General features: G+C 53.6%; 13 protein-coding genes across 13 annotated transcripts; 9 read left to right on the plus strand and 4 right to left on the minus strand.

Annotated features, from left to right (window-relative positions):
* Positions 1 to 395: 395 nt before the first annotated feature.
* Positions 396 to 905, plus strand: LTS14_000048 (uncharacterized protein; the record flags this gene model as incomplete). The annotated part of the gene is made up of 1 exon (XM_064832762.1): positions 396 to 905. One exon carries the CDS (start codon positions 396 to 398, stop codon positions 903 to 905), a length of 510 nt encoding a protein of 169 aa, XP_064699031.1.
* A 283-nt stretch (positions 906 to 1,188) lies between these two features.
* Positions 1,189 to 1,443, plus strand: LTS14_000049 (uncharacterized protein; the record flags this gene model as incomplete). The annotated part of the gene is made up of 1 exon (XM_064832763.1): positions 1,189 to 1,443. One exon carries the CDS (start codon positions 1,189 to 1,191, stop codon positions 1,441 to 1,443), a length of 255 nt encoding a protein of 84 aa, XP_064699032.1.
* Positions 1,444 to 1,815: 372 nt separating this feature from the next.
* LTS14_000050 (uncharacterized protein) lies at positions 1,816 to 3,243 on the plus strand (the record flags this gene model as incomplete). Its single annotated transcript, XM_064832764.1, has 1 exon — positions 1,816 to 3,243. One exon carries the CDS (start codon positions 1,816 to 1,818, stop codon positions 3,241 to 3,243), a length of 1,428 nt encoding a protein of 475 aa, XP_064699033.1.
* A 253-nt stretch (positions 3,244 to 3,496) lies between these two features.
* On the minus strand, positions 3,497 to 5,731 carry LTS14_000051 (uncharacterized protein; the record flags this gene model as incomplete). The annotated part of the gene is made up of 1 exon (XM_064832765.1): positions 3,497 to 5,731. One exon carries the CDS (start codon positions 5,729 to 5,731, stop codon positions 3,497 to 3,499), a length of 2,235 nt encoding a protein of 744 aa, XP_064699034.1.
* Positions 5,732 to 7,481: 1,750 nt separating this feature from the next.
* LTS14_000052 (uncharacterized protein) lies at positions 7,482 to 8,405 on the plus strand (the record flags this gene model as incomplete). Its single annotated transcript, XM_064832766.1, has 1 exon — positions 7,482 to 8,405. One exon carries the CDS (start codon positions 7,482 to 7,484, stop codon positions 8,403 to 8,405), a length of 924 nt encoding a protein of 307 aa, XP_064699035.1.
* Positions 8,406 to 8,566: 161 nt separating this feature from the next.
* Positions 8,567 to 9,751, minus strand: RRP15 (pre-60S ribosomal particles component; the record flags this gene model as incomplete). The annotated part of the gene is made up of 1 exon (XM_064832767.1): positions 8,567 to 9,751. One exon carries the CDS (start codon positions 9,749 to 9,751, stop codon positions 8,567 to 8,569), a length of 1,185 nt encoding a protein of 394 aa, XP_064699036.1.
* Positions 9,752 to 10,150: 399 nt separating this feature from the next.
* Positions 10,151 to 11,749, plus strand: SRP54 (Signal recognition particle; the record flags this gene model as incomplete). The annotated part of the gene is made up of 1 exon (XM_064832768.1): positions 10,151 to 11,749. The coding sequence occupies one exon, from the start codon at positions 10,151 to 10,153 to the stop codon at positions 11,747 to 11,749; it is 1,599 nt and encodes a 532-aa protein (XP_064699037.1).
* Positions 11,750 to 12,954: 1,205 nt separating this feature from the next.
* Positions 12,955 to 13,958, plus strand: LTS14_000055 (uncharacterized protein; the record flags this gene model as incomplete). Its single annotated transcript, XM_064832769.1, has 3 exons — positions 12,955 to 13,345; positions 13,411 to 13,737; positions 13,816 to 13,958. 3 exons carry the CDS (start codon positions 12,955 to 12,957, stop codon positions 13,956 to 13,958), a joined length of 861 nt encoding a protein of 286 aa, XP_064699038.1.
* Positions 13,959 to 14,585: 627 nt separating this feature from the next.
* Positions 14,586 to 15,973, plus strand: LTS14_000056 (uncharacterized protein; the record flags this gene model as incomplete). Its single annotated transcript, XM_064832770.1, has 2 exons — positions 14,586 to 15,038; positions 15,092 to 15,973. 2 exons carry the CDS (start codon positions 14,586 to 14,588, stop codon positions 15,971 to 15,973), a joined length of 1,335 nt encoding a protein of 444 aa, XP_064699039.1.
* Positions 15,974 to 16,323: 350 nt separating this feature from the next.
* LTS14_000057 (uncharacterized protein) lies at positions 16,324 to 16,824 on the plus strand (the record flags this gene model as incomplete). The annotated part of the gene is made up of 2 exons (XM_064832771.1): positions 16,324 to 16,677; positions 16,774 to 16,824. The coding sequence occupies 2 exons, from the start codon at positions 16,324 to 16,326 to the stop codon at positions 16,822 to 16,824; spliced, it is 405 nt and encodes a 134-aa protein (XP_064699040.1).
* Positions 16,825 to 17,297: 473 nt separating this feature from the next.
* On the minus strand, positions 17,298 to 18,193 carry LTS14_000058 (uncharacterized protein; the record flags this gene model as incomplete). Its single annotated transcript, XM_064832772.1, has 2 exons — positions 17,298 to 17,938; positions 18,094 to 18,193. The coding sequence occupies 2 exons, from the start codon at positions 18,191 to 18,193 to the stop codon at positions 17,298 to 17,300; spliced, it is 741 nt and encodes a 246-aa protein (XP_064699041.1).
* Positions 18,194 to 18,216: 23 nt separating this feature from the next.
* On the minus strand, positions 18,217 to 19,318 carry LTS14_000059 (uncharacterized protein; the record flags this gene model as incomplete). Its single annotated transcript, XM_064832773.1, has 3 exons — positions 18,217 to 18,352; positions 18,423 to 19,090; positions 19,193 to 19,318. The coding sequence occupies 3 exons, from the start codon at positions 19,316 to 19,318 to the stop codon at positions 18,217 to 18,219; spliced, it is 930 nt and encodes a 309-aa protein (XP_064699042.1).
* A 2,816-nt stretch (positions 19,319 to 22,134) lies between these two features.
* LTS14_000060 (uncharacterized protein) lies at positions 22,135 to 22,418 on the plus strand (the record flags this gene model as incomplete). The annotated part of the gene is made up of 1 exon (XM_064832774.1): positions 22,135 to 22,418. A coding segment is annotated over one exon (284 nt), but the record flags the coding sequence as incomplete, so codon positions are not given.
* Between the last annotated feature and the right edge of the window lie 497 nt (positions 22,419 to 22,915).

Here is a 22,915-nt window from a genome sequence, read left to right on the forward strand (position 1 = left end):
TCCGGCAGCGCTGCTCTGACAGGATGTCTGCTGTCGGAGAGGATGTGGACTTCACCATTGTTGTTGTGATCATAACACAAGGCATCCGGAGACGACTGTGGAGACTGGTAAGGCCGGACTTCCGAAGCAGATGTGCTGTAACACCTGCTAACCCTTAGGCAGATGCAACTTGGCTATAGCCTGCAGCAAGCAGTCCGCGACTTGTTTGTTCCACAGGCACAATGCTGGCGACCGCTTCCTCTTTCATCTGTATGGAGGCGGTTGTCCGGACGCTGCAGTAGGGAGTATAGCTATCTGGCATGAAAGAACCATTCTGTCGACACGGAGTACTTAAAAGGTACCGGCCGCTTGCCATGGGCTGTGGGCACGCAGCACGAGCATTGACGACTGGGAACATGACATCACGACATGACGAGAACCAGAAACCTATTTTCAAGCTCAAACAAACAACAGCTACGGTGCCGAAAACCTACCACCTCCGTATCGAATTCTTCGAGAATGGCAGAGCACATGACCTCGCCTACTCTGACGACCTAGAGCCACGCGGTGTCGCCAAGGCATGGCTAGAATCTCTGGGTCATTACCCACTCGGCGATAGGGGACTGGCTTCCGCCATTACTGACCTAATCGTCCGCGAGAATGGCGGCAGGAGGTTTCAGAAGTTCAGATTCAGCGCGGATGCTGGAAAGGAGGTCTTCTCGAAAGAGCGTGTAATTGACGGGTTGAAGCGGATGCTACTGTACGGAGACCGTATTGAGGTCTTGGAGAGGGGAGATAAAGGCGCTTCGCCGCGAATTTGCAACGTTGAAAGCAGAAGGTGCGGAGATGAGTACCATAGGGCAAGTATCTATAGCAGCACGAATTGTGTTGTGCCTATCGACTTGCCAGATATTTCCGCGATATAAAGAGTCTGTAGTTCGTGCCAAGAGAAGTTGTCCTCAGTATCACATCGCTTGGTTCTCGCATGTTTCTTACCTACTGGTATAGAGTTTCCTGAGGACAGTGGATGAGGACAGTAAACGAAGTATGGCTCTGACATTCCATTGCTATCTACATTACATCGAGTATATAACCTAGACACTACCCGCTCTCATAAGTACTTTCTTCTCACATCAAAGCAGCAATACGAAGTCTAGACCAAAGAACGAAAAAGTAATAAGAACAGACTCCATCAAACGCCAAGCAGTCATGGATCCGCAACAAGACTCCGAGAACGTCTTCCACTTCCAAGCCAGGCCAAAGCCAACGACCAAAACCTTCACCCTCAAGGTCGATCTTCATGATGGCAAACCACCACAGGACCTCGTATACCGCAACGATGAGAGCCCGAACACCACGGCGCGTAAATGGCTGGAGGTCCGCGGTCTGGACCACGCATACATCAACGCTTTACGTTCGATGATATATGAACAGACTGGCGGTCAGAAGATCCAAGGTCTTTGAGGAACTGTAGATGTCGTTGATGGTGCCATATCGTCGAGTCTAAGCGATATTCAGCGAATGATTGATGTTCAGAATGTTTGTATGTATTCTTGACGATATGGACATTATCTGGTCTAACCAGGGGGATGCGATAACAATCAGGAACCATGAGTCCCCACCCCCTAAAAATAGCCCAAAGTAGCAAACGTCTGTCGTAATAAAGTTTGAAGGGCCAAGGCGAATACGTGTCGCGGCCTACTGAACACCATTTCCTTCCTTCCTGTCCGGTGAATTTGCTGGAGCAATGGGATCTGGCGTACCTATCCATGTGGTGTGTTGGGCACATTCGACTGGAACACCAGAGTTGGCCGGACATTACTGAGTTCACGTCGAATGGCGAAGCCTCTCGTGCAGGCGACACTCCCTGGAAACCAAAATGGAACACCACAAACAGACACACAATGTCCCGGTTCAACGCTCTCGTCTACCAGCTCAGTCGCCCCACCGCGGGATGTTGTTCTTGGAGAATACATCTTCGACCAAGCCAAGCAGGAATATAGAATCAAACCAAAGCAGCTCTATCGCAACAACCTCCTGGCAGCGGTAGGTCTCTTCGAGCTGACCAACGCTCTGGACTTCCCCGCCAACGTCTGGAATGAAGTGCCACCGAAACTCTTCGCGCAAGTCCTGATGGGCATCGGAGGGTCGATCTGCTTCTTGTGGTCGTTCTTTGGGGTATGGGACCTCATCCGCAGCCGCCGAAACATCAAACTCCTTTGGCAGGAGAGGCGCGACTTGCAGTGTCGCTTGGCAGAGGATGGTGCTGAAAAAGATGCAAAGCATGCTTCTCAAGTCCTCCTTCAAGCCTGGTTGGATATCAACTACCGTGAGCTGGGATGGGAGTACGTTGATCGTGCGATCATGGACGGCATCATGGTGATCGCTTCTATCTTGGTCGGGATTGGGACCATGCTAGCCATAAGAGGTGATATCCCAGTCGTCTTCGACGCCAGCAACCTCATGTCTGGATACATCGGCAATTCCTTCGTCGCACTGTATGCTGTCATCAATACCGCATGGTCAGTTTACATGTGGCGACATGCTTCTGGCCAACTCGCCGCTATCCGCAATGCTCGATCTGGAGTCGACAGTGACACTCGACGACGAATGACTGCCCACGCTCGCCAGCACCAACTCTATGCAGCTGTCAACGCGGCTACAGTACTCGTGTCCGGTGCAGGCTCGCTTGTGAGCGCCACTCTATGGTATGGATATGTCATCATCGTGCCTTGTGTCTTCGGGTCAGTTTTCGCCAATCTCTTCTGGCGATTTCGCTTAGGATACAATCGGAAGTCATATGGAGAGTGGATTGGCCGATGCGTGGTCTTTGATTTGTGCTCACATCTTACATTATTGCATAACGTGCGGCTGTCCGTCAAAGTAGCGAGTCTGCCAGATATATGGACGAAGCGCCAAAACACGGACGACTACTCTGACTTTGTACGGACTCTTGAGCAGTTTGGACTAGCAGACATATTCGGTGGTCATCTCATGAACATTCAAGCTCGAAGTGATGAGAAGTCGGCGATCTCAAGTGGCACTGCGCGCACGCTGACTGGGATAGATGTACGTTCCTGCGATACAGCTTCGGTACAGTCTGCGCTTGCAAAGACTTTCGCCGAAACAAATGCGCACACCCTAAGAGATCAAGAGCGCTTCTTGCTTGAGCTGTATGGCTGCTATCTCGTAGGAATGCAAAAGGAGCTCAGTCGGGTGGTAGAGCCAAAGCAGAGCCGGGAAAGAGGCGAAACCACAGTCTAGCGCAACATAAGAGACCAAGACTATCTCAGCTTTCCGAGTACTCTGTATTTCAAATCTGCTGGATGCGAGCCGCCAGAACTATCATGTTCTCTTGTTCAGCCGCAGTAAGATCAAATACTGTAAAATCGGGATAATATGCTGTTGTGCTGTGCTTACTCAAGCCCATGGCATGCTATGCTATCAAGACGTGTACATATCATCTAACCCCCCATCGTCTACGCTATGAACGCTTCAAACCCAAAATACCATGCATCTATGATCCAAACATCAGAGCAAGCACAAACACCACCATGCCGCCGGTCATAAGCCATGGAGTCATATGCCTCCTCCCCCCCGCAGACGAGGCTGCGACGCCGGCGCTCGACCCACTTGCTGCGGCCCCGACTGCACTAGTAGAGGACCCAGCACCGGAAGATCCACTAGCTGCGGTGCCAGTCGCGACATCACCCGAACCGCCCATACCACTTGTGCTCTGCGCAGCACCACCCGAAAGCCCACTCGTCTCACCAACGGTGACCAAAACCGCACTCCCCGTCTGACTCGAGTACAATTGCGATGAGACTCTCGATTGTTCGACATCATGACCCGTCGTTGCAGAAGGACTGCTGTCATATGCATTGGCGTTTCTGCTGTACGAAGATCCACCGTCGCTAGCTGCTGATGCACCACCAGCTGCATTATGGATTTGTGAGCCGCCGGCGGGGTTGTAAGTTGTGTCGAAAACGCTATTGATTCCTTGCGCGACTGCTGCGCCGACGCCGGTAGTTATTGTCGTTATGACCGTGGCTGTGGCGGTTGATAGGGCGCTCTCGAGGACGCCTAGGGCGTCACCATCATTGCTGTTCCCTTGCACCCCTTGACTCCCAGCATTGTTTGTCGTTTGTGCGTTGTCGGAGACCGGCGTGGTCCACGCCGAGCTCGCACCATTGTCATTGTTGTTGCCACTACCACTTCCCTGTGCGTTGGTTTGACCACTACTAGCACCACCTCCTTGATTTCCGCTCCAGCCACTGCCACTCGACCCACCATACCCACTTTGCCCATCACCCGACCCACCATACCCACTATGCCCATCACCCGACCCACTCAGGTCTGCAAGCGCAGTAGCGGTAGCCGTACTAACCACAGCCGTCGAACTCGGCGCCGCAGTCCTCGTAGCACCCCACCCATTCCCATGCGCCGTCGGAATCGTAGGCATTACCTCACTAACCTGCGGCTGCAAAGCCCTGGGCGGATCATACAACCCACCATACCACATCTGACACCCCTCCCACAGCGGATCCAGATCCTTGATCCCCGGCGGAATAGCGAGTTGTGGTCGATACGCACCCGGAATATCATACACCACCCCACAACGGTACGTGTCGTCTGGGTACTCGCACATTGCTTGGCCGGCCCAGGCGGAGTAAGGGACTGGTTGGTTGAAGTCGGCGTAGGAGATTGGGTAGCCGGTTTGCGTGGAGCTGGAGTAGAAGTATTGGAAGTGGATTTGGCTGTAGCGGAGGGAGAGGACGGAGGAGGATGGCATGGCGAGGATGGCGTTGTTGATTGTGGAGCCGATCGTCTGGGAACAGCGGTCCACAGCCCAAACGGTGGAGATACTGATGTAAGCTGTACCGGATGTGAAGGTGTGGTTGTTGTCTACTGCTGTCACTATACCAGGATCGGTGGGTATGGGAGCGTGGGCATTGTATCCGTCTCCGGCATATGCGGTGATGACGGCGTTGTCGGCGTAATGTGTTAGATTTGCGAGCGGAGTGCTGGCGCACATATCGCGCGAAACTGTCGTAGGGACCGGGAAGTACACCAGCTCCACCCCTTCGCCGTAAATCGTGCACAATCCGCACCCGTACAAAGATGACTCGAACGACGAGTAGCTTGAGGCAGCAGACTGATTCATACAAGGTGGTGTCTGAGGTGGTGGAGTGACTTGAGCGAATGGGGCCGTGTTGTTGGGTGCCGCTGTCGCATTCTGTGAAAGCCACACAGAATATGACGAATCGTATGCTGTCCATAATGGATCGCAGTCGGAAGGTTGTATCTGACAACGGGGTTGAGTGCTAGGAAAGCCGGGCCCACCGATATTGGTCACACTTGTCAATGTCCCAGTACCTCGTGTGACGTTGACCCACCCTGTTGATAGTGATATTGCAGGCGAGTACGTCACTCGTGGAATCCCATCACATCCTGTTGTTGCGTTCTCGTAGAATGTGACTAGTGATGATCCAGGTCCACCGGCTGTGTAAGATGAAGTTACAGTCGACCAATTGGCAGTCTGCCAAGCCGAATAAGCTGCATTATATGATGAGTACGCCGCCACGCACGAGGAGGCGTACGACGGCCCTGTCGTGATTGATGGTAGGGAAGTCGTGTTTGTGTAAGGGAGAAGAGGTGTTCCTGTACCAGCCAGAGTGGTGAGAGGCGAGCCGAGGACACTGTTGCTGAAGATGAGTAGTAGAGTGGCAGGAGGTAGATCAAAGAGGCCCATATTGGCGCGGTAAGCGGGTGTCGTGATTCGTGCTTCTATCCTCGCAGTAGACCAACGCGGTAATATGTCCAGTGTATTACCACGATCTCACCGATAAACCCCAGCTCACCACAAACACAGATACTAACAGCAACAGAGAGAAAGGCAACATCCAACATGAGGAGAAAAACACCGCTCACCTACCACAAAAACTCAATCCCACCGCCCGCACGACCGTACCCACGAGCATCATGACGAAAGGAACGGCTGCGTCATGGCCGATGTATAACGGTCGTGTGTACGAGAATGTGCAGTGGGAGAGAGATGATTGAGTTTCAACGACTTCATGGTAGTCCGTGGCGAGTTTCTTCTAGCGTGGCAGGAAATAGACGGCGCGATGGCACTTTGCGTGGTCGGATTTGCAGCATCCGAGGTCCTTGGTGGGGAGGGTTTCGTATTTTGCGCAAGGACCAGGTTGATCTTTCGGTGGGCATGGACTGAGTATATCGTTAGTGCATGGACTGAGATGGTCACAGTAGTGTCGGCGACTATGATGTCTCTCTGCATCCTTTGAGGCATTTGATGCTGTGGAGGAAGCCGATTTTCTGGAAAGATGCTGTGATTTTGGCTCAAAACAAGATGACATGTGCCAAGTCGGCAGGACTTCGACGTCTGCTTTCCGATCAGATCCGATTCTTCTTCCCCTGATCCTCAGGTTCACGAAGTAGACCACATGTGTGAGACGACAAGAACATGAAAGACGCCCTGGCTGGACGAGAGCCCCCAAACCAGTTTGACATATGATGCGCACCGGTATACAAAAGACGTACATCTACAGCTCAATAGCCCCTTCGATAAACCTACAAATCTCACTCCCCTTAACAACCCTCCCTTCCCCATCCACAGTCAAAAACTGCATACACTCCTGCTTCACCACCTTCTCATCCTCCACACACCGACTCGCACTCTCATACCTCATCGCCACCCTCTTCCACCCCTGGTTCCCCAGATCAATACTCACATAATCCCTGACCCGCAAATCCAACAGCGTGAACTTCGCCCGTAGATTAGCGACGATGGTTACGAGTTGAGGGAGAGTGTGAGGTTTGCCATCGGCGAGGTACCATACTACCTGCGGAACCATGTATTTCTCGCAAATGTGGGTGATTTCTGCTGTAGCTATCGCAGAAGCGGTAAAAAGTTCACGCCAGGCTTGCTCGATGGACTTTCCTTCTTCGGGGATGGTGGGAGGGCCGAAGGAGGGCATGATAATTCGATAATGTGTCTGCTAACAAAGTGGACAGGTCAAGGGGAGAGCAGGCTCAAGCGAACTTTCGTATGGCATTTTCCGTAGCTCTTAGGGAAGACCACGACGAGGATGATTGCCTAGGGGTACCTATGCGGTTCCCAGCCTGCGATTAATAAGCAGCCAGTCTCGTACCGAGAAGTGAAGCCTGAGAAGGCAGAATACTATTGGAAGCCCTTGTTAATACTATTGGAAGCCCTTGTTAGAATACGAAACCGAGAGCTAATCTCATCTTATCTTATCAATCAACACCGCTCTTGATCTAATCGATAAACGTCACCATCACTCGAGCTGTCGGACTACTCAAATGCCTTCCTCTCCATCACATCTAGACACTCTTCGAGCACAAACCCCCTTCAATCAATCAATTAGTCAATGCTCACCCACCTCCTCCGCCCTCTCCCAAAATTATTCTCACCCAGACTTGCGCCCACAACTCGTACAATCCACGCCGCCACAACCACAATGTCACACCAGCAAAACAAGCTGCGAATAGGTTACATACCCGAACACTTCTCCACGCCCCTCCACTTCGCCCAAAAGCACTGTAATCTAAACGCCGACCTGATCGCGGAACCTCTCGGCACAGGCGCGCTTACAGCCCGTCTAAAAGCACCCTCTTCCGACCCAAAAGCCTTCGATGTCGCGATCGGGTTAACAGAGGGCTTCGTCGCGGATCTCGGACGGAGTAGAGCTGGTGGTAAAGAAGCCGGCTTCGGACTGGTGGGGACGTATGTGCAGAGTCCACTGTGCTGGGCTATAAGTACGGGAGCGGAGAGGGACGATATCAAGACCGTAGAGGATTTGAGGGGGAAGAGGGTGGGTGTGAGTCGGATCGGGAGCGGGAGTTATGTCATGTCGTATGTCCTTGCGGACTCACACGGATGGTTAGAACAGGGGAAAGAAGAGCCTTTCGGGATAGAAGTCATTGGTGATTTCGCCGCGTTGCGCAACAGTGTGAGGAAGGACGAAGGGGCGAAGGAGACGGACTTCTTCATGTGGGAGCACTTCACCACAAAACACTACTGGGACAACGGGGAGTTGAAACGGATAGGGGAGATCTACACCCCGTGGCCTAGCTGGATGATCGCCGCCCGAGATCCCTTAGACCCTCGGTTGGGACAGATGTTCGAGGCGATTGATAAGGGTGTACAGTATTACAAGACGCATAAGGAGGAGGCGGTCGAGTATATATCCACGGCGATGCATTATTCCAAGACCGATGCCGAGGCGTGGATGGAGACGGTGAGATTTGCGGAGGAAGGGGTTAGGGGGGTGAAGGTGGGCGTCATGGGGGATACGGTCAAAGTGCTCAAGAAAGCCGGAGTGTTAGATGAAAAGGCTGGAGATGGGGGGGATGGGATGGTGGCGATTGTGCGAGGGCCATAAAAAGTCAAGAAGAACAGTAGACCAACAACCACTCAACGGCGCCCTCACCCCTATTCTGTAGACCAAGCCATATGCTCCTTGAACATGATAGGGGAGAGATGTACAGATAAGTGTATCATATATATAGCGCTTGAACCGCCCCATCGCTACAGCATATACCACTACGTTTCCCCCTTCATCCCCTCCTTCTTCCCACCAACCCCACCACCACTCCCACCACCAGCAGAGATCAAATCCAAAAACCCCTGCTTACTCATCTCACTCACCCTCTCCTCCCTCTGTCGCATGCCCACCACGCCCTCTGCCCTCGCCTGCTTCATGGCAACCTCCCCTTTTACCTGTGCAGCCCGGACCGCATTGAATAATTTCACCACACCGCGCTGTGCCGTCTTCTTCAACTTCTTCTCCTCCTCCAAAACCTTTCCCGTATCAACCCTACCCTCCGCCCCACCATCAGCGACACCATCAGCGCCGCCACCAGTAGAAGACAGCCCACCAGCCCCACTCTTTAACCCCAGCACATCCTCCACCCGTCCTTTATCCAATTTACCTCTCCTCTCGCTTCTTATCTGCGCCCTCGCACGCGCATCGAGTTTATTATCCGCAAGAGCTTTATTCGCTTCCGACGCGGTGGTGGATCGAGATAGGATCGGGTCGGGACGTTTGCGGGAGGCGAGTTTGGTGTCGAGGATGCGAGTGATGCTTGTTGCGAAGGCGGTGGGATCATTCCGCTTTTTCTTCGCTTTTGCGGAAGAGGATGTTTGGGAGGCTTTGTTGTCGGAGTCTTCGCTTTCGGAGTCATTGTCGGAAGAGTCCAGGGCTGGTTCATCGTTCTCGTCGGCTTCTTCTAGGTCGGCTAGGTCTTCTGCACCTGCTTCTGCTACTTGCTCATTGTCTTGGTCATCCGCACTGTCTTCTGAATCCGGAGCATCGCGCGCGGGCGGTATGCTGTTCAACGCGGTATTCCTCGCCAGTTCATCCTCAAACCCATCCTCATCCTCGTCTCCCTCACCCTCACCCTCACCCTCACCCTTTCCATCCTCACCCTCCTCCTCCTCCACCACCTTCTCCGCCTTAGCGATAGGTCCATCCTTCCCCCCTTCCCCCGCCTGCTTCAACCCCTCCCTCTTCAAAATGGGCTTCAGATTCTCCCCCGTCGCCACAGGACCCTGCTGCACCACCCTCGCCACCCCGCTGACTTTAGGTGCATCGTACGCCGCTCCCTCGACCTCATCTTCTTCGTCTGAGCTGTGGTAATCGACTCGTTTGACCTTTTTGATTTTCTTTTTGGGGCGCCGTTCTTCTTTTTCTTCTCCGCGGCGGCGTTTTGGGGGTGGTTGTGCCATTTTGTAGTCGTGTTCCTGGTGTTGGTTAGATGTGTCGAGAGAGAGTGTATAGGTATATGTTCAATGGTGGATCAAAAAGTTCTCGACTTTCCACTCCCGAATATTCGCCGCTTCCACCATCGTGACTGCGGGGCACACGATCACTTGTGTCCACATATTCCTACTCTGACCTATTATATTGGATCCTATCGACGGCGGACAAAACAACCTCACACAACCCCTCACTCATCTGGACCCGTGGAGAATATACCGGCTGGTCTAAGACGTTCCCTACCCCGAACTCAGCATCTTGAATTACCCTCTGTAGGCCAACATACAACATTCATCTCCGCCTGGAGGCCAACATAAAAACACTCACCCTCGCCTGGAGAAACTGAACGATATACCACCACCCCCGCCATGGTCCTCCAAGACCTGGGCCGCCGCATCAATGGCGCTCTCACCGACCTCACCCGGGCTCCAACCCTGGACGAAAAAGCCTTCGACGGCATGCTCAAACAAATCGCCAACGCCCTAGCCGAAGCAGACGTGAACATCAAACTCGTCGCCAACCTCCGCAAAACCATCAAAACCAGCGTCAAATTCTCCGAACTCCCGCCCCACGCCAATAAGAAGCGGATAATCCAAAAAGCCGTCTTCGACGCCCTCGTCGACATCGTAAACCCGCACCAGAAAGAATACCAACCCAAAAAGGGCAAGAGCAACATCATCATGTTCGTCGGCCTGCAGGGAGCGGGGAAAACAACGACCTGCACGAAACTCGCCCGCTGGTACCAAGCCCGGGGTTTCCGCACCGCCCTCGTCTGCGCCGACACCTTCCGCGCCGGAGCCTTCGACCAACTAAAACAAAACGCCACCAAGGCCAAAATCCCCTACTACGGCAGTCTCACACAGACAGACCCTGTAGTGGTAGCCCGGGACGGCGTGGAGAAGTTCAAAAAAGAGAAATTCGAGATTATCATCGTGGATACCTCTGGTCGGCATCAGCAGGAAGAAGCGTTGTTCGGGGAGATGGTGGAGATTCAGCGGGCCGTGCAGCCGCATCAGACGGTCATGGTGCTGGATGCTTCGATTGGACAAGCGGCGGAGGCGCAGAGTCGGGCGTTCAAGGAGACGGCGGATTTCGGCGCCATTATCATCACGAAAACTGACGGGGCGGCGGCGGGCGGCGGGGCGATTTCCGCCGTAGCCGCCACGGGGACCCCGATTGTGTTTATTGGGACTGGAGAGCACCTTTTGGATCTGGAGAAGTTCAACCCTGAGGGTTTCGTGAGTAAATTGTTAGGGATGGGGGATATGCAGGGGTTGGTGGAGCACGTGCAGAGTTTGAAGTTGGACCAGAAGGAGACGATGAAGAATTTGACCGAGGGAAAGTTCAGTGTGAGGGATCTGAGGGATCAGTTGCAGAATATTATGAAGATGGGTCCGCTGAGTAAGATGGCGGGGATGATTCCGGGTTTGTCCGGGGTGATGGGGGGGATGGATGATGAGGATGGGGCGGCCAAGTTGAAGCGGATGGTGTTTATTTGTGATAGTATGACGGTCAAGGAGTTGGATTCGGATGGGAAAATCTTCGTCGAGCAGCCTACGAGGATGACGCGGGTGGCGAGGGGGAGCGGGACGAGTGTTAGGGAGGTCGAGGAGTTGTTGACGCAGCAGAGGATGATGGCGGGTATGGCGAAGAAGATGAAAGGAGGACTCGCGGGAATGCAGAAAGCGCAGCAGGGGATGCAAGGGGCGGGGCGCGGGCAGCAGATGGCGGCTATGCAGAAGAGGCTGGCTGCTATGGGTGCTGGTGGTGGAGGTGGTGCGGGGGGTGGTGGAGGTGGGGGGATGCCGGATTTGGGCAGTTTGATGAAGATGATGGGTGGTGGAGGTGGTGGTGGAGGAGGTGGTGGGATGCCGGATCTGAGTGGGATGGATATGGGGAAGATGATGCAGATGATGGGGGGGATGGGGGGGATGGGCGGTGGTGGTGGTGGAGGTGGGAGGAGATGAAGTGGGATGCATCGTTGAGAGATCTCGACCTTGGTTACTCGCCATCTCGCTTCCATCGGTTCGGGGGATCAGCGAAGGCGTTGTGTTCAGGACGACCACGTTTCGCTTGATGCGGCTGGTCTTGGGCTGGAATGCGATATATACGACACACATTTGACCTCAGTCCAACCAATTGCACGGGATGCTGGTGCAAACGGAGCCTTGTACATCATCTTTCCTGGTTCGCATGCCCTGCGCTTTGCTACTCCGGAGTGCAAAACTTGGATCCTCTCTCCGAAAATACCAAGGGATTCAAAGTGAGGGCCCAAAGCTTGCCATGTCAGGCGCGTTCAACGATCGAGGCCGGTTTATGTGTTGGCATATAAGCATAGTCCTCTGTAGCTCAACGAGGCCTTCAGATGCGGCGTCTGCTGGTGTTGCTTGACACTGGGAGTCCGTCACCGTTCGGGCACATGGTTTCGCACGCTCGCCGCGACATGGCTGGAGTTGTTCGAAATGTAAACGTATGGAGCTCTCGATCTCGTGCGCGCGGGAGGTGTACTACAGCTTACTTCATTCGTTCTGGAACGTTTGGCCTTCTCGACCACGCTTGTGCTGCGCTCATTAGACATGTCATGGCATGTGCTTCGACCAACGTCGTTCTCAGCCGGTTTCACGACCGTAGATTTGCGTCTCCGTAGGAGCTGTACTACAGCTTAGTCAAAGGGGGGTCTGGGGAACTTCTGCCCTCCTCGGCCGAGCGTGTGCTGCGCTCGTCCATGTGATAGGTATCGAAAAGACGTCGTTGTCCCGGTCTCTCTCGCCAGCGTGGACCTCCGCTCTTGAGGATGGTACCAGACTTCGAGACCACGCCGATTGATCCCAAAATCCACGGCATCATGACTTGTCTACCAGCGGGCTCAACCTTCCAAGCAAGTAAAGTTCTGGCGAAGACCGAATATCGTTCGTCCGCCCGAAACAAACACCACTGGCCTGCACCACGTCGGTGTCGCACAATATTCCCACATCTGGCGTACAGGTGTAACATTGCGGCAATACCGCCTTATCCTCGGCACCAAATGTAGCCCGGTGGCTGCGCCGTGCAAGTTGGTGCCAGTGACCTGCAACTCATGAGCTTTCCTGCCAGCTTCGGGGTTCGTAGTCCAGCCCGTCTATAAGTATCTCCTCCGAGCCCGCAATCATAAATGCGATCCACCAACATCATCATGGCCCCTCTCCCTTCTCACTTCGCGCTGCTGGCGCTTCTGAGCTGCTTCCCTGCATTCATTCTCCTCACCAGCGCCGCTCCGATCGAGGCCAACTCTACCTCTGCCTCGACGTTCAACGCCACATCCAGCTCGATTCCCGACTCTACGTCAAATCCCACGGTTCTCAACTTCACATCTGCCCCCCAATCTTCCCAACTCCTCGCCAACACCACCGAGCGCTTCACCGTCCCCTTGATCTGGGACAACTGCCCAATAACGTCAGATCTGCAGGCGATGACCACACACCTCCGAGACGTCATCAGCCTCGCTCGAGCCGGAACTAGCCCGGCCTACCGCTCTGACTTCACCAAGCGCTACTTCGGCAGCGTCAGCTACAAGCAGCTCATCAGTATAACTCTTCATCCACTCACACTATACGAACACGACGTAGCAGCTAATATTCCCCGCGCATAGCCACGTTCCAGAACGTCATCGACTTCATCCAGGATGGCCGAGGGGGAACTTTGACTATTGCGTGCGGCGAAATCCCCGGAGGAAGAGGTTGTGCCACGCAACGCAACGGACAAGGCGCCTACGCCTACACGAACCCGATTTTCGCGACACCGACAATTGTCATTTGCCGGCCGGACATGTATACCAAGCCCACTTTGCAGACCGTGCTCAAGTGGTTGTCGAAAGAGCCAGTCTTCCAACGCGACATCGATGTCATGGCGACCGGGGCCCAGATCTTGCTGCATGAAATGATGCATATTGATTCCATTGTGGGGACGACACAAGCTAGTACGTATACGATTCTTCTCCTCCATGTGTTTTACCCCTCGTGGACTTGATTCGGTATTGATGGGTTCTCGGGAGTAGATCATATTGGAGATAGGAGACTGGGCGACAAACCCCTCGGCCAGTTTGTGTATGGCCCGAGACTCTGTGAGCTCTATGCTAGGACCAGCCGGTATGCCGCCAGGAACGGTAAGCACAATCTCGATAAACAGTTGGCTGAGTAAGAAGCACACGCTTATGTTTTTGGGGGGGGGAATAGCGGACAATTTTGCTTGGTATGCGACTGGCAGCTACTTCGCGTCTTACTTTGGCACGCCGAATCCGGTGCCGGATGGAAATGCAGTAGTGGTTAGCAATTGCGGTGCAAGGGATTGGGGCCGGAGCGCAGTGGGTACTTGGGATGGTGGTCAGAGCTGGGGAGGAAGGGGGTTCTAACGACCGGATTGGCATGTACTGAGATGTGCCCGTGGAGAGGCGGGTGTCAGTCTAGGAGTGGATCGCGGAGATGGTATACCTCACGCAATAAGGTTGTCCAGCCCATCAGTGGTTGTTGTGCAATGCTAGCTTGCGATACACATCTGCAAACTGCTTTCGGGGATCGCGCAGCGCAGAGTACCGTTCATTGGATGAATCCACGCCACCTGCTCTCGCTTGTGTGTGATTCGATCTCAATGGATTCGGGCTGCGCCTTGAGGCTGCTTGAGGCCGCACACCTTATGTGGTCGCTGTCCAGCCTTGTATTCATAAGATCGAGAGACGTCTCGCAACATGATGAGGATCGACGCGACTGCCATGAGCGAGACAAACCTTGAGCTAGATTCCTATACCTCTGGCACCAACGCCTCCGAACCATGGCCGAAATTCTAGCCCTCGTAGTAAGCGGCGTCGGCGTCGCAGGCCTCGCACTCCAGCTCGCTGAATCCGCAAAGAAGCTTAATGACCTGGTCGAGCGCATCGACGATGAACCACTGCATCTCAAACGCCTTGTCGATGATATCGATGTCACTAGCAAGCTCATCAGCGCCCTACACGCAGAAGTCACGCGACAGATAGTAGTGGACACGGAAGTCTTAAAGCAATGTGAAGGTTTGTGTCAGAGTAGTATCGGCAGCGTACGTACCACACTAGAAGACTTGGATCAGCAGATGCAATACAAACGTTTCCGGACATCGATCAAGCTGGTATGGAAGGATGGGAAGCTTGCAAGAATTCTGGAACAGCTCAAGAGCTGCAAAACGGATCTTGGCATAGCTCACTCTTTGTACTCTGCTGCCTGTCAAAGACATGCGCTGCGGAACAGCTTCGTAAGATGGAAGCGGGCCACCAACATCTCTCTGCTCAGCTATCGGGCCTGCAGAGCCTAGTCATGATGCAGCAGCAGACGATCAACGATCTGCAACAGACATCGATTCTGTTCCAGACTATGCAGCTCCAGATGAAAGAGCAGATCCAGCATGGTCGTGCGGAGATCCTGCAGCAAGTGCAGACCGTCGAGAGCAGGATGTTGCGACGGACACACCAGTGCGATCTTCTTGTCATCCAGCAACTGCAACACTCCTCTCCGGTACTGACAAATATGGATGAACTGATCCCGTTGTCGGGAGCCGCAAGCTATACGTCCGCGCATGTTGCGTACGCATCACGGCAGAGAACCTTGGCCAAGCTCGCCCGGTGGCTGCGTCGCTATGAGATACATTGTGTCAGGCTTGAATTCCAAGCATTACGGCTTGTGATGAAGATCAAAAGTGAAGCACTGCCACGCCAACTGCCGCCATTACCATATTTCACGGCTTCGAACGCAGAGCTTAGCACCCTGCGGTCGAATTGTATGATTTTGGTCGCAGCTGCGTTCCACTGCTTAAGGAAAGGAAGGTTCGATCTTCTTTCAACAGAGGTCACCCACCTCCAGGCAGAGATGAGACAGGCTGCTGCCCAGGACACAGCGAAACCACTTTGGCACGCGATGGATGAAGCCAGAGATAGGGTTCGCCTTGACGCTGGACCAGGGAAGGATAAGCGAGATTACGACCTGATAGAGATAGTACATGTAGCCAGGAGCCCAGCCTCCGCGTCCGTTGCGGCGTCGAATGCTATCAGTGGCGAATGCTACGAGATAGTGGAATTGTTGAGACGTCTCTTCGAGACCCTGTCGGTCCTCTCGATCGACTCGTGCCAGATAAAGGATCCTCAAGGCAACCTCTTCAAAACGTTAGATTGGTTACGAGAGTTGCCACGATAGCACCCATTCGACATCATGGAGTATTCCGCTGATGTTGTTCCCATGAGGTAGTCGCTGGTAGAGTAATTCCCAGTATCGATGATCTTCAGACAGCGTACGTCCTCGCCCTCCAAGCAGTGTGTGCTGCTGTCTTGACGGAGAACACAGTGGGATTGCGAGGATGTGGAAGTCGAAGAGCGTCTAAACGGCGTTCATGAATGTCTGTGAACGAAGCTTAGCGTCCTTTTGTCGTGATCCAATGAAAGCCCACGGAACAGGAAGCTCCCGCCAGCGCACAAGCCAATGCCTCGCCCACCACCTGCAACATCACCACCTTATCAGCCTCCAGTGCAACAGCCACCCCGCCCAAAATGCTAATCCGCACCACCCTCCGAGCAACCGCTCGCCTCCTCCTCACAACCCGCCAAACCCAAACTCAACTCCTCCGCCACGCCTCCGGCTCCCACTCCGCCGACAACCCCATCCCAGCCAACGACCCGAACCCCAAACCCGCCCACTCCCCAGTCAGCCCCAACACGACCAATGCCGTCGCGACCTCAAGTGAAGGCAGTTTCGATAAGATCCTACAGGAGTCGCCGCAGCAGGGGGAGGAGTATAGAGTGATGCAGGCGCCGAATCGGGAGATGGTGTGGAGTAGGAATCAGAAACCCAGACGGGAGGCCATGGTTGGGCCGAGGTTTGAGCAGACAATTATGGAGGATCAGGTGAGATTTAATATTCTACTGTTGAGGAGGAGAGTGAGTGCATGCGTGATGGAGGGGCTGACTTCTATGTGTCGGAACAGCCACGACCCTATGCAGCTATCGACCTCATCCATAAGCAGCCTGTACGCTGGACAAAGCAACGCGTAGTCTCTTGTGATGGCGGAGGAGGACCACTGGGACACCCAAGAATCTTCATCAATGTGGATAAGCCGCAGATTAATGGGTGCACGTATTGTGGACTACCATTCGTATGTCTATACACTACATACCACCTCACTCAAGACGTCATGCTAACAGCATATAAAAGGCACACACCAAGCACCAGCGATACCTCGAGAGCTTGCCATCGACACCATACCCTCTCCACCCAACCAATGATCCGGCTGCTCTTCCCTCGGCAGATCTCACGGGCAAGACTGGTTCGACAGAGCCGTACCAGACTAACAGCGGACGACCGTTGGAGCAGCGATAGAGAGATTGGCCGGAAGATGCCGAACAGCGTTGTACATATAACCTCGAATGCTACAAAATCGACCCCCAATCACCAGACCCGTGCAGCCCACGAGACTTCTCCGAACGCCTTCACGATGCACACCCCACCCTATTCAGAAACATCCCCCTCACATCTTCTCCCCCTGCATGGTAGCCACCACCCTCCTAGCATGCTTACTACTTCTAAACTCCAAATACCACACCCCCTGCCAAGTCCCCAAATTCATCCTCCCCTCCGTAATCGGCACGGTCACACTCGCCCCAACAAGCGCACTCTTAATATGCGCCGGCATATCATCCAATCCCTCCGCCGAATGCCTATACAATTCCCCCTTCTTATCCTCCGGAGCTATCCTGTCCAAGGCATCGGACATATCGTCCCGGACATCCTCGTCGTAGTTTTCGTTGAGGGAGAGGGCGCAGGAGGTATGTTGGATGAAGAGGTGGAGGAGGCCGGTTTTGTAGGTTTTGAGTTCGGGGAGGGCTTTTGTGATCTCTGGGGTGATGAGGTAGGAGCCGCGGGATTTGGGGGGGAGGGTGAAGGTTTTTTGGGTCCAGGACATGGTTGGAGGGTTAGGGTTGGGTGTGGGCGGTGGGTGTTGTTGCTGTGGGTGGCAGCTCGCGGGTGGACAACAGCCACAGATTGGGAGGAGTTGGTGTGGCGAAGGTGTGTAGCCGCTTAGGAGCTCGAGGGGGTATGTGATGGGTTTGAGGAGGATGTGGAAGGCGGAGGGGAAGAAGGCGAGGATGAAGATTAGGAGGAAGATTACTGTGTTCCGTAGACTTGTATCGAATGGCATGTTTTGAGAGAATAATGATGTTTGAAATGTGTAGATTGGTGTGACGTCAAGGTGGGGTGGGATTTGGAGGAACGAGCACTTCATATTCACTTCATATTTGCTTCGTCATGCTACCAACACTTACTTACTAGCCCTTCGAGTGATGCGTTGATAGCATGTTTCAATGGCATGCATGTGCGGCCGGAACTACTACTCGTTGCAGCAGGATACTTTGCGCCCTCCATGGCCGCTAGCCGCAAGACCACAATCACATCTTGCCACCCTTTTTCTCCCCTCTGGTCTCCTCCTTCTTCTCTCCCTCCCCACGCACAAAGTAGTAGCTCTCCTCAAACCTCGGGTCCTTCTTCCACTCGCCCTTGAGTCCCTTGATGGAGACGAAGGTACTGTCATAGCATTTGATCAGCATCCAACACAGATAGACAGGCACAACATCATGACTACAGAGGTACTCACCGCAAAGTATGCGACCCATCAGTCTCAACACACCACATCATCTGCTCATCCTTAACACCCGTGGGTACAACCTTACGCTTATCATACGCGCCGACTTTAGCCGCAAGAATCATATTATCCTCCTCGACCTGCTTCTTGGTGCGACCCTTCCACTCATACGGCCGAGGCTGTTGAGGAGCGGCGTATTGAGGTTGGTAAACGTGATAGTTCGCCATTTGCTGGGGCGGATAGACTGGTGCGGTTGGGTATCCGTAGTAGGCTTGCGGGTACGGGTAGGCGTAGGGCTGGGGCCGGGGCTGTGGAGCGTAAGTGTACTGAGGTTGATGGTAAGCTGAGAAGGCTGGGCCTTGGTAGTAGACTGCTTGTTGCTGGACGGGTTCGAATTTGGGCGAGGAAGCTGCTTTGGAAGGGGCCTTGGAAGGGGCGACTGAGGGGCTTTTGGCAGCGACGTAAGATTGTGAGCGCAGGGCATTGTGGGAGTTGTAGCCTGGAGCCGCGATTGCGACGTGTTCGAGACCGGTGGCGTCGTCAGGCCAGTGATCAGGCTCACTGCCACTATCGTCTTCGGCCGTGGCGGTCATGTTGATGTTGAACGAAGTGTGTGCTGATCGTTTTGCAGCGATGACCTTGTGCTCGTTGCGAGATCGAGAATTGGTGGTGGCGAAGTGCTGATGATAACAGTGCAGAAGTGATGCAGCAGAAATGAACGATGACGAAAAGCTTCACCCGCAAGACTCAGGTAGCGAAGAAGGAAAGAACGATTCACTTACTTTGGCAGGTTCGGAAGGAACGAAGATCTTTCTTGTCTCCCGGCGGCGATGGGGTCTCTTCGGAGGCGGCGGTGGCGGCGATGAAGGTGGCGTCTCGAGCCAGATGTCGGCGAAGGGCCAGCACATGTTGGATATGGGTGATTGGAGCAGAGCGCGTGCGATCACTCACCCATGTTCGAGCGGGTGCAAAACCCTGAAAAGAAGGGCGGAGGCAACAGCGCGGAAGGACGACCAACGGCGGCTTGGGCTGCAGGTCCAAGGTTAAACGGACTCATACTGGCTCGTTCGCCTTACTACAGTGTCTTCGAAGCCACGAACGATTAGAGTAAGGCCTCCACCCACATCTCAGTCGGGATCTGAACACCAAGGCTACTCTATGACCCACGACGTCGATTCGACCTCAGCTTTTCCACCCTCTTGCGAAACGCGAGGCTTGCTCGATCGATTCTCCTTAGCCATCCTCCTGGGACTCTGCTTCATCCTTGATTGCCCACTTCTTCCTCGACAACTCTCTCCCTTGAACGTCGTCTTCCTCGGAAATAATCTACCTCGGCATCCTCCTGGGCCTCCTCAGCATTCCCATCACCCTCCCCCCCCTCGATCACTCTCTCCTTGCTATCTTCTTCCGCGAACTACTCTGTCTCGGGATCCTCTTGAGTCTCCTCATCATCTTCATCGCGTCCTTTCTCCTCGTCCTCCTCATTACCCCAAAAACGGGCCGAAGATACATATCTCAGCTTACTACCCTCCCCAGTGAGAGCTTGCTCCACAGCCCGCCGCGATCCGTAAACAAGCTGCCGTGTTTGAAAGCACATGGGTCTCTTGGCCTCTTTGTCAACGAGATACTGTATGCCGTCATTATACGCCCCTCTCGGACAATACTCCATTTCGGGCTTCGTGAGCCCCTCGCACCGGCCAACAGCCTGGTCCAGCTCTGTGAAGCATTCGTGGGCTGGAATGCGGACATCGGACAGCTTCAAGTCACTTCTCTCACACCATCTGTGTGTCAAACAAGCTCAACGGGAGTGTCCGAGCGTTGGGCAATCGGCACTTACCCTTGCTTGTTTTTGAGACTAATAGGATAAGCATATTAGCGTATCTGCAATGTGGAAAGCTTCCACATGCCTATAACGTGAAGCGGGATACTGTTACATAGAAGGCTATCTATCAGGTACCTCCAACTCTACTGTACAATCTCGCTATGATCAATCCGAGAACCGCTCCTAGCCCCTTGGCGACTTGCTTTCGGAGCGCTATGAGCTCACCCTACATTGCTTTGGCTATATACCTATTCGCTAGGTCGGACTGGACATGTATAAAACGCAGGAGCGGTAGCGAACGGGACAGGAGGCAACGTGCAATACAAACATGGTCGACTAGTCGATACAGGCTGATGAAGCTGGATTGTATTCGTAAATACCGAATAAGCAAGCAATGAACGACTGGTTGCAATTTGGATCAACTTCCTCCTTCCTCGCTACGTCCAGCTCTCACATTAGCCGCTTCATACCACCGAAGTTGCGAAATTCTGCACTTTCAAGTCTGTGAAATGATCAGGTCCCACATAGGAGGAAGTTGAGGCGGCCGAGCAATATACCACGGCTTGGCACATGCAACCACCCTGACCATCGTTACCCGCTTCGCAGGTAAGATTTGTTTCACCCTTCGACAATTGGCCCGATGCGTTGCGGGTATAGCTCTGTGGAGCTTCGGCGCAGAATGGAGTGGCCATTGGTGAAGAGCACTGCAACTGGTATGTTGTAGATTCGCAACACAGCTCAGGATCTTCCGTCTCTACGGCATTGTTGTCGGCCGAGACTGCGATACGTCCTGCATCTGCGGACAGGGTAAAGGCCAGGATCGCCAGGCAAGAGACAAAGGTGCAACGCATCCTGACGGAGGGCTTCGTAATATTCTGGATGTAATGGTGTGGAGAGTATACTATCGAAACGTTTTCGCGCAGCGTAGCATGATATTATAGCTGACGACGAAGGAGGCCGGTGTCGTCTGACCGACGACCATGGTCTCGATAGCATGATCCGTCGACCTGATCCATCAATGCAGTCCAGCACGGTATTCCATCTACTCAGATCTGCTCCTTCACTAATGATCATGAAACCTGGTTGCTTGATGGGTCGTGGCCGGTCCGCTTTATATCCAGAAGGAGCTGGCGTGAGTGATAAGTCGATCCAGCAATGCAGTCCACTTCGATGGTCCATCTATGCATTCCAAATTGCTGCAGGATCGTTCCTACCTTATTCATCCTTAGCCGAGGTTGGTTTGGTGTTCGCCACTCTTTTCTGGACCTCATCGCCGCAACGATCAATCACAGCTTGGCGTGCCCAAAGCTTGCCTACCTCCATGTCACCCAATCTTACTACTGCTTGTCGATCCTGTGCTTACCCTTTGGCTACGCTCTTGGCGAGCGGCAATCGGAAGAGGTTTTGCGTGCACTGCATTGATGCGACACGTCAGACTCACCTCTAATTGGCCTACCAATCAAGAAGCCGAGCACGAATCGTATGATAGACGCCCTATGCTCCCATCCTCCGTATCAGGTGCCTCACCTACCTGATTGACGTGTCCCTCGAGCGACCATTTGTTGCCTCCAGTTCCAGTTCCAGTCTACTTAGATAGCAGCGGTCCCCTCACCACGCATAAGTACCACAGCAATATTGCCAATACTCCAACCTTTGAGGCGCATCTCACTTTTCACGCATGCTGTTCCTGCCAGGGTACGAGCAAACCACGATTGCTAATTCACACGGTCGTTATTATCGGACTTCGTACTATTGAAAGGTCCGTCAGCTACACTACTCACCCTGCAGCCTCGTACTGACAATAATTGACCACCAAGACAATCATGCCTGTGGGAGACGTGCAATGGGATATCCTTACCAAGCGGCCGATCATAGACGGCAAAACCATGAACCCTGATACAGGTGCGATACAGCTCAAGTCAGACAGAATGACACATGGGCCACCAACCATCGACATAATCTGGAACAACTTGAACAGAGACCGCGAGAACAGCAGTTGGACCCTTAGCAGAGGACCAACCGGACCTTCCATCGACAAGCTGTGTATCCGAATTGCGAAGCTCGTCGAGGACGGCTGGATAGCGCTTCATTTGGTTGCTATGACCGAATATACATGCGTTGTCACCTGCACATCTACAGCGACAGAGGCCGAGTTCCGTCGTGTGGCGTGGGGTCATGAAGGTTAAAATGTGAAAGTCGTTGACGCGTTTGAACGACTGCTGCGGGCTTGTTCGAGAATAGTCTGTCCAGGAGCTGCTCGTCCAGACGGGACTTCTGCAGCACAGCTTGGTAGGCAGGAGAGGAATTTGGCTTACTTAAGTTGCGATTCGGTAGAGTTGTCAGGTTGGTGACGACTGGCGAATGCCTGCTATTGTCATGTTTCTTCCTGCCCGTCCTTCAGTCAATGTCGCGGATGCCACCTTGAAGATGCGTATTGAGGCGGGTGCCAGGTGGAAGATAATGAGTACAGTATACTGTCACTTTTCCGCTTGGGACACACGTCACCCGCCTCGACGTATTCATACCAGCACAGTCCTTTTTCTTGGGTCTACGATCGTCAGCTCGTGGCACGCAAGTAGTCCACGGAGCTATCAGATTTCCGTACCTTGCATACGACTTGCCAATCCGACCGTCGACGATATTTTGGTAGCTAGATTGGCTTCGCTCACGTGAAGACCTGTAC

Source organism: Recurvomyces mirabilis (assembly GCF_035927965.1).
Source record: "Recurvomyces mirabilis strain CCFEE 5264 chromosome Unknown scaffold_1, whole genome shotgun sequence".
Lineage (NCBI taxonomy): Eukaryota > Fungi > Ascomycota > Dothideomycetes > Mycosphaerellales > Teratosphaeriaceae > Recurvomyces > Recurvomyces mirabilis.